The sequence below is a fragment of the Falco peregrinus genome, chromosome 5, assembly GCF_023634155.1.
Source record: "Falco peregrinus isolate bFalPer1 chromosome 5, bFalPer1.pri, whole genome shotgun sequence".
Classification (NCBI taxonomy): Eukaryota; Metazoa; Chordata; class Aves; order Falconiformes; family Falconidae; genus Falco; species Falco peregrinus.
This window is the reverse complement of record NC_073725.1, coordinates 16,478,046-16,490,062: the sequence shown is the minus strand read 5'-3', so window position 1 is coordinate 16,490,062 and position 12,017 is coordinate 16,478,046. Positions and strand designations below refer to the sequence as shown.

General features: G+C 40.0%; 1 protein-coding gene across 1 annotated transcript in view; it reads right to left on the bottom strand.

Moving 5' to 3' along the window:
• Positions 1-566: 566 nt before the first annotated feature.
• The window catches only part of GLB1 (galactosidase beta 1), a 46,597-nt gene continuing 35,146 nt past the window's right edge, over positions 567-12,017 (bottom strand). Inside the window, exons 14-16 of the mRNA XM_055806888.1 lie at positions 11,498-11,629; positions 6,127-6,450; positions 567-2,067 (exon numbers count right to left, since the gene is read on the bottom strand). Of these exons, the coding sequence (XP_055662863.1) occupies positions 1,807-2,067; positions 6,127-6,450; positions 11,498-11,629 (717 nt within the window). The 3' untranslated portion in view covers positions 567-1,806. The remainder of the gene's footprint in view (positions 2,068-6,126; positions 6,451-11,497; positions 11,630-12,017) is intronic.

The window sequence follows — 12,017 nt, the reverse complement described above, 5'->3', positions numbered from 1 at the left end:
CCAAGACCTGGCTCTGAGGTAAATAATACTTCATAATAAACTGCTTGGAACACGTTCTGGTGTCTGCATAGGGACGGTGCCACAAAAAAAAAATATCTTGGGTTAGAGCAGACCACATTATTCCAAGAATGAAGTGTGTCTGGTACTGAACACACAGCACACAGCCATTAGACTTTGCATTTGGGGTGAGAATTTAAGAGAAGCTCTCTGGCTCAGGCGAAGTACACATGTCTGGTTCAAAACCCAATCAAACCTGTCAAACACATAGCAGAGATGTAGATACTCAAGTAAGCAGTGCTCCTTTTCGCACTTTCCTCAAGTGACAGTATCATCCTCACCAGCTGAGAAGAAATAGGCAGGTTTTGGCATTGGCCATCTCAGAAAAGGGTGGCACCTCTGGGGTCCACACAGCCCATTACAGCCTCTTCATAACACAGAAACAAATAAGAAATCAACAAGAATAACTTTGTCTGCAGAGACTTTACAATCCCATTTCTCTCTTAATACTGTTATCTGCCCATAACTTCCTCCTCTCATTTTTCCTTCTCAAGCAAACAGAGAAAAGATTTCGTATCTAAAGAACCATTTTAATAATGTCAAATACAAATCAAAGGAACAAACCACAGATTATGAAAATAATTGATTCCATCGTCTTAATCTTGTGTTGTTCAAATCTCACCAAGGAGTTTGCATGACTGACATCAAAACCATAAGAATTGGAAAGAAGATTCTGTTTGGTGTAGACATTCAACTTGAGTAACAGAAATTGTGCATTTTTGCAAATCAGGCGCTTACAAAGATCATCAGTTTACTTGAACAAACAGAAGATGTGGATTAATGAGTAAAACAGAATAAGAATTCTTTAACTTAAAGCCCTCCACATCCAGGGTGCTGGCCCATGAAAAAAAGATACTCCAGGCCCATTAGGGGGAAACAAAAAAAAAACCCACCAAAAAAACCTACCAGGAGAAAAAGAATACATTAAGGTTAAAATGTCTCATTTTAAGCTACATTCTGCAGGAAGTTAATTGGAGGCTATGGTCCAACCAAAACAGCCTAAATTCTGCGTATGTCCTTTTACTTATCAATTGACTTTAAGACTTTGGAGATAGCAGAAGGAAAGCAGTAAACAGGCTTTCCAAGAGGGAACAGATGGAGGCTAGAAAGTCCCTCTCCATGTTACTGCTGTTTGGACCAGCTTGCATTTAAGTGTTCTCTTCCACGGTTCTTCTCACTGTTCCCATAAGAAACCAACTTAAATTTTTCCAAGGTTACTTGCATAAACATGAAAAAAAGATATGAGGTCTGCTCAATGAAAGCCTGTTCAGACTAAAATGATATTGATACTAACCAGGTGATAAAATCAGCTGAAATTGTCTGGTCTGTTGGCAGCTCTGACCTGCCAGTCCACATGAATAAAACCAGCATGCTAGCAGGACCGTGCACCTCTTTTGTAAGCTCCTCTCCAGTTGCAAAACATGGTAAAAAAAAAGTCTAAGAGGGTTCCTGTAATGTAAACAGCATACAAGGACTAATTTCTACTAGGCTGAGACAAATATTATCTTCTAGTTGAGTTCAATTTCACAGTCCAAGGTAAATACTAAAGTTACAGCTTTTCTTTAAGAGAATTTCAGTATTTACCTCTGGGAGATTTTTTTTTTTAAAAAAAAAAAAAAGTCTTTGAAGATTTTAAAAAGTTGCCTCAGCTAAACAATTCACTTACTAACACTTAGGTCTTTAAAAAAGTGAACTATGGTTTGGGAAAGGGAAGCAAAGTAGGGGGAAGATAAGAAAATACTCAAATCATTATAGATGGTTCAGCCATATGTCTCTAACAAACAGATGTGGGTCGTAACTTTCATACTGTGTGGTTGCATTGATATTAGGCTTGTCTACAAATTCTATCTCACACGCCTGAGTGCTGCAAGGAGAATGCTCCAGCTCCAACACTGTTATGTTGTTTGGCACCGATGAAAAAAGTATATTCCTTGGAACAAAAAGGGTCAACTGAGGACCACGGGCCGGCCAGTAGCGACCAAGATTAAAGCCATTGATCCAAATTTGCCCCTGTTAAGAAAGAGAAGAAAAAAACACAACATTTTAATAATTTGACAAATTACAAGACAGCTTTAAGCATAACACTCTTTACATAGTAACTGAATTTCCTCCATTTTTCAGTTTGATACAACACAAGGATAGAGAAATCTGTTCAAGAAAATGCTAAAGACAGTCAAAAGAATCTAAATTCCCTGATGAGTTAAAGCCATTTTAATATTTAAAGAGTGGTCAAATACTGCAGGAATTCCAAATATGACAACACCTAGGAAATCAGAATTGCAGGTTCCTGGCACTGAATTTTGCACCAAGTTTAAGACCAAAGCAAACCTGAAAATTGTATTTGCATGAAGCTGATTGTTAAAAGGAGACTGAACTCACAAAAGAAAAAAGCAGATCCTAATTCTGTTGTGGCTCTCTGTACAAATATAAGACTACACTACCTTGGTACTCCCTTCCTCTTGCATGATTTCATTAAAAAGATATAGCTTTCCTAAACACATGAAATTCAGATGTATATTATACTTGTAAGCACTTAGTCAAGAAAAGAACTTATGAAATCACACTGCAACCGAGTATTTTGTTGTAGTTACCTACGACCATTAAAATCTTTGGGGGTCTGCTAGCATTAATTTAAGTTCAATGAAATTGTGGTTATATATGTGTATATATATATATATATATATATTGGCATATAAACACTTTAAATTACTTTTTATAGTGAAGGTGGCCAGAACCTGTATTTCAAAATACTGTTCTAACATTATAAATACCTTAAGTTCAAAAGATAAAACAAAATTGGCAAGGGGAAAAAGAAGAAAGTCAAGAGTCATTTGTACACCACAAAATACACACGCTGGAGTGACACAAATGCAGATTTTTCCAGAAGTCTACAAACTGGTGACCTGCAGAATGTTTAATAAAACTGTAAATAGACTCCTACTGATTTGAGCTGAAGTTTGGCTCATTAAGCGAGGCAGAAGGGGAGAGACACAGCTGTTTTGGACAAATAATTTGCTTTTGCTCCTCCTAAGCATCCTGTCACCATGTCAGACGAGTTCAGTGAACATGAAAAGGGATGGGAACAGATAACTGTGTCTGTGTTTTTGCTTTTGGTAATCAGAATATAGAGATTAAAAACTAAGTGATGTACACTGATAAAAATAATAAAATAGTCTGAATCAGTGGAAAGTAATGACTTTTACTGCACTGAGTGATTTCTAAAATTGTCTAGGATAGCTGAAATTAGTATAATGATTTTAAAGCATTTACTGAAGCACAATTGTAATATAGTGAGTACTGCTATTCAACCTGGTTTAGATATATTTTTCTTATGCTTTCTTTTTCAAGTATTTATGAAACAATTTTATGAAACACTCACAAGATAAATTTTATAAGGAGTTGGTGCATTTGCAAATGCAGGTGAGTTATTATTTCAGCTCTGTATCTACTTCCGTGGTATGAGATCCTATCTTGCACAGCTCTGCCAAGGTGTTAATAAGCTTTGACCTCAAACTTTTTTTTTCTTCTTTTTAATCAAGTTTATCTTGCTTTGTGGCTTGTTTTTGCTGTATTAAAAGGCAAGAAAAGAGCAATTTCTGCATGCTCACTAGTTTGCTTCTGTAGTAGTTTTAGAAGAAAACACTGCATTAATACAAACTCCCCACACAAGATGAATTAGTGAGTGTACCCACTAAGACAGCAGCCTACCTACTATAGAGTTTGGCTGTAACTCTGTGGGAAGTAGGAGTTTACCGTAGGAATCAACTGCATTAGGGTTCTACTGCAGGAGGAGTGATCAGACAGGTCTCTGCTCCTGATCTTAATCAGTCACTGGTTGTAACTTATTTTTCCGGTAAAGCTATAAACTTAATTTCTCAATTCCAAACTGTCGTTATTAAAATTGAAGTTTCTAAAGACTACGCACTTAGGAGTTTATATGCCTGGAACCAACAAATCATGACACTATACACACTATCAACAAATATGCCCTAGACAAAATAAAGGAGGGGGGATCCCTATCTTCAGTAACAAGATTTCCTTTGGCAGGGTCTGCAACTACAAACCCATGATTCCACTGAAAGCAAGACCAGCCCTGACTCCAAATCCTCTCCTCTGAAGCAAAAAACCCAACCAAAGTCCAATAAATCTAACCATACATGCAGGGGCATTGTATGGTTAAGGGCATCATGCTTCCTCAAGTGAGGGTGAAGGAAGTTTTATTAATAGTGAAGGATTTAAAAACCACTAAAGGCAAACAAGCTACTACATAGGTCACGACTGTTAATGCTGCACCCTCCCTTCAGGCTGTCCAGCACACCATATTCCTTGCCTTAATATGCAAAGGCAGGACTATCATTAGAACCATTGTGTTTTCTTGGAAAATGTTGTTTCCCTGGTTTTCCAATTACTCAAATAGGTGAATTTAAACCCCTATTAAGAGTCCCTCTCTACATCTTGACATCAGCAATTTATGCAGTGTCACTCAAGGAACTTGAGGCCCAGATACAGCGGGACCCAAGTGGAATTTACACCCTTAAAACCCTCTGCCTTAAAGGCATTTGCTCATTTGTAAAGTTATTTGGAAGTCTCTGTTTCCACACCCTGTATCACCTCAATCTTATTACTCCTATGTATTGTATTTAAAACTTTGGTCCAATCCATATAAAGCTTGAAGGATCAATTCAATAGTCCTACTTACAGTTCACTGGGATCATTTCACCACGACTGCATTAGAGGGTATACAAACTACGTAAAACAGAGGCTTCTATAGATCAGAAGAAAAGACTTCCACCAACACGTAAGAATTCTTAGAAGTCATTTATCATTTCACAGATGAGTTTGCCAACAGGCAGGTATGATCACCTTGCTTCCTTAAGAAGACTGGTGATTCATGGGGTCACAGACTTTACTGCAAAAGTCTCAGATTCCAGTTTCTGTGCAAAGAGCTATTTTTGGGTTTTATTCAGTGATTGTGTAAGACACGCACATATACAGGAACAGGGGCTAAGTTAGACTTCCTCATCCAAGCTCAGTGCCAGCAACGCAAAGTGCCTGCAATGAATCACAGTCCTGCATATTGGGAAGTGCTTTAACCACTACAATACTGTAGATGGATAACCAGCAACTCCTTCTCATACTCTCTTTTAATGGCAGTAAATTAATTATTTCAGAAAGAAATAATTTTGCTACCTAAGACTATCACAGGCACTTCCCTGAAGCCTGGACTTAAATGCTTAGGCCTCCAAGAGGAGTGGTACTTCAGTGCACACATTCTGCTCTCTGTGCCTCCCACCAGCTAGTTGAGCTGGTCCTTACCCATCCTGCATGCTAGCAGTTTCAAACACGGCACTGTGAAAACACACTCTTTGCTGCTCTACCTATGCTTCAGCTCTATGATAAGTATCCATTAAGAGACCTGCCCACAAGCTTCCATGGCAGTGCTCTCTGATCTGTTCAGTCTGGTTACAGGTAACTTCCAGAAGACAAGCAGTAATATCTTCCATGCATTGGATTAATTACCTATGGGCACAACACCAGCAGTTGTGTCCAGTGCTCTCTATGCTTTGTAACAGGATCTGTTGTTCCTCACACAGCACCACAAATATGTTCTTAGTCACTTTTAATCAATTAATATAACCAGGAAAGTGTACTGTAGCACCTCACTTTCTCCAGAATAAAAACCTGTTTTATCTCAAGACATGTATTCACTCCCTCCCTCCAAAAAGCTGTTTCTGCTCCACATCAAGACAAAACCTCCCCAGAATTAAATGCAGCATTTCTAAATAGCCTGATAGCTCATCTTTCTCACTGTTGAAAAACTAGTTTGGCTTTTTTTTTTTTTTTTGTGATACTCTACTTTCTAGACCAATACCATGATCTTTTGAATATGTTTCCCTTCTCTTAATAGTTTATCTCTAAGATTTGCTTAAAGCAAGGAATCCATTTCCTAATCGTTTAAATATATTTTAGACACCCCACCAGTACAACCAACTTCTACCTATCCAAGAGAGGTGGACTTTCAGTAGCTTTCTGAATGGACTTCCAAGTTTTCACAGCAAAAAGTTGTACCTTTGTCCAGCCAGGAAACTTGACGTAGGTGTCTTGAGGCAAGTCTGGAATCCCTCCAGGAATTGAAAGTCTACCGGTGTAAAAAGTAGGTGCTTCATAACTAAGTGGATTGCCAATAGATCTCCTTGGTTGATCAAGGTGGCCATTAATGTCATGGTTCATTGCTCCATCTATGTATAGAGGATAGATTTCCCATTCAACAGATCTCCTTGGTTGATCAAGGTGGCCATTAATGTCATGGTTCACTGCTCCATCTATGTCTAGAGGATAGATTTCCCATTCAACAAGTGTATCTTCATCAAGAGTTAGATTTGAAACTAGACCCTAGGAGGAAGAAAAAAAATACACAAACCCAAAATATAACATAATTAGCTTAATGTTGTTGGAAGTTATTTGGCTGCAACTATAAATCAGTCAGGAATAAAAGCTAAATCAAAGTACTTGCAACAGCTGCCAATCTGTGTATGAAAAAAACCACTAATGTGGTCTTCAACAAGTTATAAGCTTTGCTTAAGAATAAAGGGTTTCATTCATTCTCTGTGAAAGGCCTGTTCCTCTTCAAAGTTTTGAAGTTTTTCACTCATGCCCAAGGGGTTTTTTTCAAGCTTTTTCCCTGTAACTGAAAATTTCTGTTTTTCTTTAACATGAACACAATTCCAAAACCTGGGGCTTAACAAAAAGCAGAAGCAGCATTAAATATCATAAGTCTGAGATACCATCAAGAGATTTGGTAACAGTGAGTCACGAACACCAGACATTAACCTACACGACAGCAGAGAAGGCAGTAGTTTACCTCCTACAAGTCATCTACAGCTAGCATACAGTATCACAGAATCAAGGCACATGCTTTGTGACCCCAATTCAGTGAAATACTTTAAGCTTAGAGTCAGCTTCAAGCCCACGGAGTCCTGTTTCACTTCCATGGTACAACATGTGCAGCACACTAAGGTGCTCACACAAAGAATGCAAAAAGCAAGGTAAGGTCATGATTTAAGAAGAATGAAAGGAACATTAAGTGACCCTTGCACACACCCTAATTGTGTTATAATAATAGTTTTTAAAGTGGTGTTTCAGTGCAATGCAAGAGGTTGACTTTAAACCGATGCTGCTACATCCATATAATTGCTTAAATAGACCCTGCATAGAAGATGTTTTTCTGTGCAACAATTTCTGTTGCAAACACCCCATGTCAAACAGGAACAAGCAAAACCACATTTTCTATGGCCTTGGAGAGCTGACACTATGTCATGTGTCTGTTCCGATATCTAATAAACATTGCACTGACTCCACAAGCCTAGTCACCAGTATGAGCACTAACTGGTTTTCTCTTCCTTTACCTAGATGCCCACTTTACAGAACAGGAACTTATTTTTCTTATATCAAAATAAAATATCCGTCCAGAGTTAAGTAGCAAAACTTTTCTGTACAACCTAGACTTTACTCTGTCTAGCAATCAATAGAAGTAATGCAATATAACTTCAGCCCAAACTTTCTAACCTGCCTCCCTAGTTCCATCTTTATATACTATGAACACTGTGATTTTTCAAATGAGATGAAGTGCCTACTAAGCAGTCTTACTTCGGTCTGCATAAGAATGCATATTCAACAGTCCAGATATGGATATAAGTTTTCCAAGTAAAAGAAAGGTAAGTGTCAGTGAGCATGTGAAAAAATATAGAAAAAACAGAACACACACTCTTCCTTCGTGTCCTTCAACAAGAAGACTTAGATCAGCAGAATGTTTTAAAACCAAAATCCTTTTAAGATTCCTTCCCAAAGCTAGATGTCTAGTTCCATTTCAAGCTCAAAAAAAGTGATTAAAAAATGCAGCCAAACAAAACCCAGAGAAGCTACCCTATTTACTTTAAAATGTGTGGCTTCACAAGGTAGGAACCTCTTCCCCTAAAGTTATTTTTGAAAGCACAAAGTATTTGAAACCCAAGGTATAATTATTCCCAGTTTTCACAATCAACATAAAGAAGAGAGTGCGGGAGTAACTCTATGGGAAGCAGCAGTGCACAAAAGCCAAAGCTACCCGAGAAAGGCTGCCTCTTGTACATGGAAGGATCCTGCTTTTAGAGGATTATTCTCATAGTGCATATCTACTAAAATTGCTTTTACTCTTACATCTTTAAAAGGTTGGAACTCTGTAGTGTGAACTTCAGTTCAACCACAACACTACAGAGCACCCCTCTAACCCTCCACTGTGCTACCTTAGTTTAGCACAAGGCACATAGCTTTCCTTATCACCTGGCTTGCTATTAAGTAAATAAATAAATGCAATCTTCCTGCTGCTTCAACATTAAGGTAAAACACTGGGATACTAGCTGCCCTCTCTTGCCACTCTGAAAAAGGCAAGGTACCAAAGACAGTATGAACAGAGTTGGCACTACTGCTACCCTCTGAACTTACATGCCACAAACACAGAAAAGCCCTCAGTTGCTGATGCTTCTAATTCAGAGGCTTTCATACATCCTAAAAGTTCCCACATATATTTAGCTGGTTCTGATTAGGATTTAAAGAACTGCATGCTTTCCAAAAGGTAAGACAGCAAAACTGCTTTTCAGCAGGGTGAAAGCAAGCTTAGCAAATGCTGAGAGTTATACTTTGCCTTGACTTATGAGTCTGAGCATAATTGGCAATGCAGCTAGTGTTTTGTGATGAGGATTTCTAACTGGCCAATTAGACTCTTTTAAACCAAGTCTCAGCTTTGATTCTTCTATGCTGCTTAACCATAACTGATATATCCTTCTTCAACAATGTAAATGGGCCCACCTTACTCATGGCAGCAGAACACAAGTGTGAGAACGGTAGTTTCTGCCTACTGGTGATCTTGTAAGTCTCTTCCCAGTCCATGTTTTATGACTAAACCGGATTCCTTAACAGGTCCAAACTTGACCAGAGTTTGTGGTCTCATCCACTAGGCTAGTCAAGATGCCTCCACTCTTGGGTTTACTTTTTTCCCTACTTATAACCTTAAAAATCCTACTTCCTCACAGCATACGTGCATCTGCTTGATAACTAAATGGTCCTGTTCAGGCACATGTCTTTCCTGTGATGTTTATCTTTCTTCTGCTCTTGCATCTAAACAAACCAAGAAACACTGAACAAGACTTTATTGTGCTCTGAGACACCTATCATAGACAGAATTCAGATCAAGAGAAAACAGGAGCTTTTAATTTACCTGATACCACCCTAGTACCAAAAAGCACCACAATCACCAGACATCTATTAATCTGGACAGTCATTAAACACTTTACATGATTTCTGAAGGAAAACTGCCAAATCAGTTTAGGCCAAGTCAAATCTAGCAGTTAGGGGGCTGCAAATACCTTCTTAATTGTAAAGTTTCGTAATTACTTCATTATTACTTGTGGCCTAGTAATATCAAAAACTAAAATAGTAGCATGCTGTGGTACTGAACACAGCACAAACACAACACAAGACTGGCCTCTACAACACTCCCCGCTTCAGCAAATACCATACAGCACAGGGCAGGGGTCCTCAAACTTTTTAACCAGGGGGCCGGCGCGCGGATGAAGTGGCAGGCAGTCATCTGCAGCTGCTTGGTTTCCCCCCCCCCAAACCCTGGCGGGGGGGGTCTGTAAATACCGGGGGCCGGATTGAGGACCCTGGGGGGCCGTATCCGGCCCATGGGCCGTAGTTTGAGGACCCCTGGCGCAGGGGATCCCATCAAGCCTAAAACCAGAAAAGTTTCCTTTTTGGCCCTGCTCTTCGTAGTGTTACATTAGCAGTACCTCCCCTGCATTGGGTTTACATGGCAAGGTTTTGGTAGCAGGGGGCTGCAGAGGTGGCTTCTGTGAGCTGCTGCCCCCATGCTGGTCAAAGCCAGCTCCAAAACAGACCCACTGCTGACCAAAGCTGAGCCCATCAGCGTCACTGCCAGCACCTCTGCGATAACATATTTAAGAAAAGGTAAAATACCCAAAACAACCCCCCCAAAAATGTAGCTGCTGTTACAGAGGAGTGAGGAAAATGGGAAATAAACAGCCCTGAAGATACCAAGGTCACTGAAGGAGGGTGAGGAGGTGCTCCAGGCTTTGGAACAGAGATTCCCCGGCAACCCGTGGTGACACAGGTTGTCTCCCTGCAGCCCATGGAGGTCCAAGGTGGAGCAAATATCTACCCTGCAGTTTGTGGAGGATGGCACACCAGAGCAGGTGCATGTGCCCTGGACAAAGCAGGAGTCTGTGCAGAGCCCGCACTGGAGCAGGCTCCTGGCAGGACCTGTGAACCTGTGGGGAACCCACACTGGAGCAGCCTGTTTCTGAAGGACTGCACCCTGTGGATGGGACCCATGCTAAAGCCCATGCAGCCCATAAGAAGGACCCACATTGGAGAAATTTCATGGACTGTCTCCTGTGGGTGGGATCCACACTGGAGCAGCAGAAGAATGCGAGGAAGAAGGAGCATGGCACAAAATGCTATCAACTGACCACATCCCCATTCCCCATCCCACTGTGCTGCTTAGGGGAGAAGGTACAGGAGTGAGGGTTGAGCCTGGGAAGAAGGGAGGCATGGGGGAAGGTGTTAAGATTTGTTCTTATTTCTTACTATCCTACTCTGTTTAACTGGCAATAAATCAATTTCCCCAAGCTGTGCTCACGACAGTAATTGCTGGGTGATCTCCTTGTCCTTACCTTGAACCCTTCATTGTATTTCCTCTCCTGTCCTGTTGATGGAGGAGTGGTAGAGTGGCTTGGTGGGCCAGCCAAGGTCAACCCACCACAGGCACTCATGCAGGGAGGTGACAATCCCAAAGAAGCATTTGGAAACTTGCTGATAATTACCTGTAACACCTAACGGTCCAAATCTGAACTGGCAATTTTGCTTGGTAAAGCGCTCGTGAGACAGCCTTTCCTAGCCACACTGAAAACACTGCAAGGGTATGCTGCTGGCAAATGCAACGGGACATGGAGAGATACACAAAAGTGTATACATACACACATTGGTACATATACACACGCAACTCCAGGATTCACAAGCCTTGAAGTACGACCAAGATCTAGACTGATTTCCAATCCATTACTGGAGTTTACCCAAACAGCTTTGCACAATTTAAAATGTTAGCTACAGGCTCAACTCAACCTGAAAGTCTTGTGGGCGACAATCTGGCTGACAAAATAAGTGAACCACAAAAAAAAATTTAAGAGATGTCTGTCAGTTTTTAATTCCACATCGATTTTGGTGACTGGAAAAACTCAAATGAAAACTAGTGAGTAGTTATATTTTGTGGCAAAGTTACAGCTGTGTAATCCTGATCTTTTTGCTCTTTCTAACCCACCACTTTCTTTTTAACCTGTGGCAAAGAGGAAAAACCACCACAATCCACTAACTCAATTTTACTTACCTTAAAGTCATTATTGTATCTACCAAAGTTGACTCTGCCCATATTCTCTACCAAGACATCCAGATTTGCTCCAGCCTTCCCAGTTATATTTATCATAAGTGACTTCTCCCTCTCAAGGACACCTTGAGGAACCTATATGAAATACACCAAGAGGAAGAAAACAATAACCATAAAAAACCAACAGAACTCTGTTATTTGTCTCTTCAACTTCCTTGAAGTAAAGAAAGAGGATAAAGGAAACAAAAAATGTAAAAACATTTATTTTCTTTTCCTCCTCTTGCATGCAAGCACACTCACACAGCTGCTATGTCAATATTCACATTTCAATATTTACATTTTACTACATCAACTGGATGTGCCAATAGGCAGCATTTGTCTAAATGACACCATCTCTTTCCTTATCTGATTTCAATTAACTCAATCAACTGTTAGAATCCTAGTGGGTTTTTATGCACCTGATTCACAAAAAGCAAGTTCTCAAATTTAGTCTAATGACTGAAAAGACTTGGGCAGTATCAGT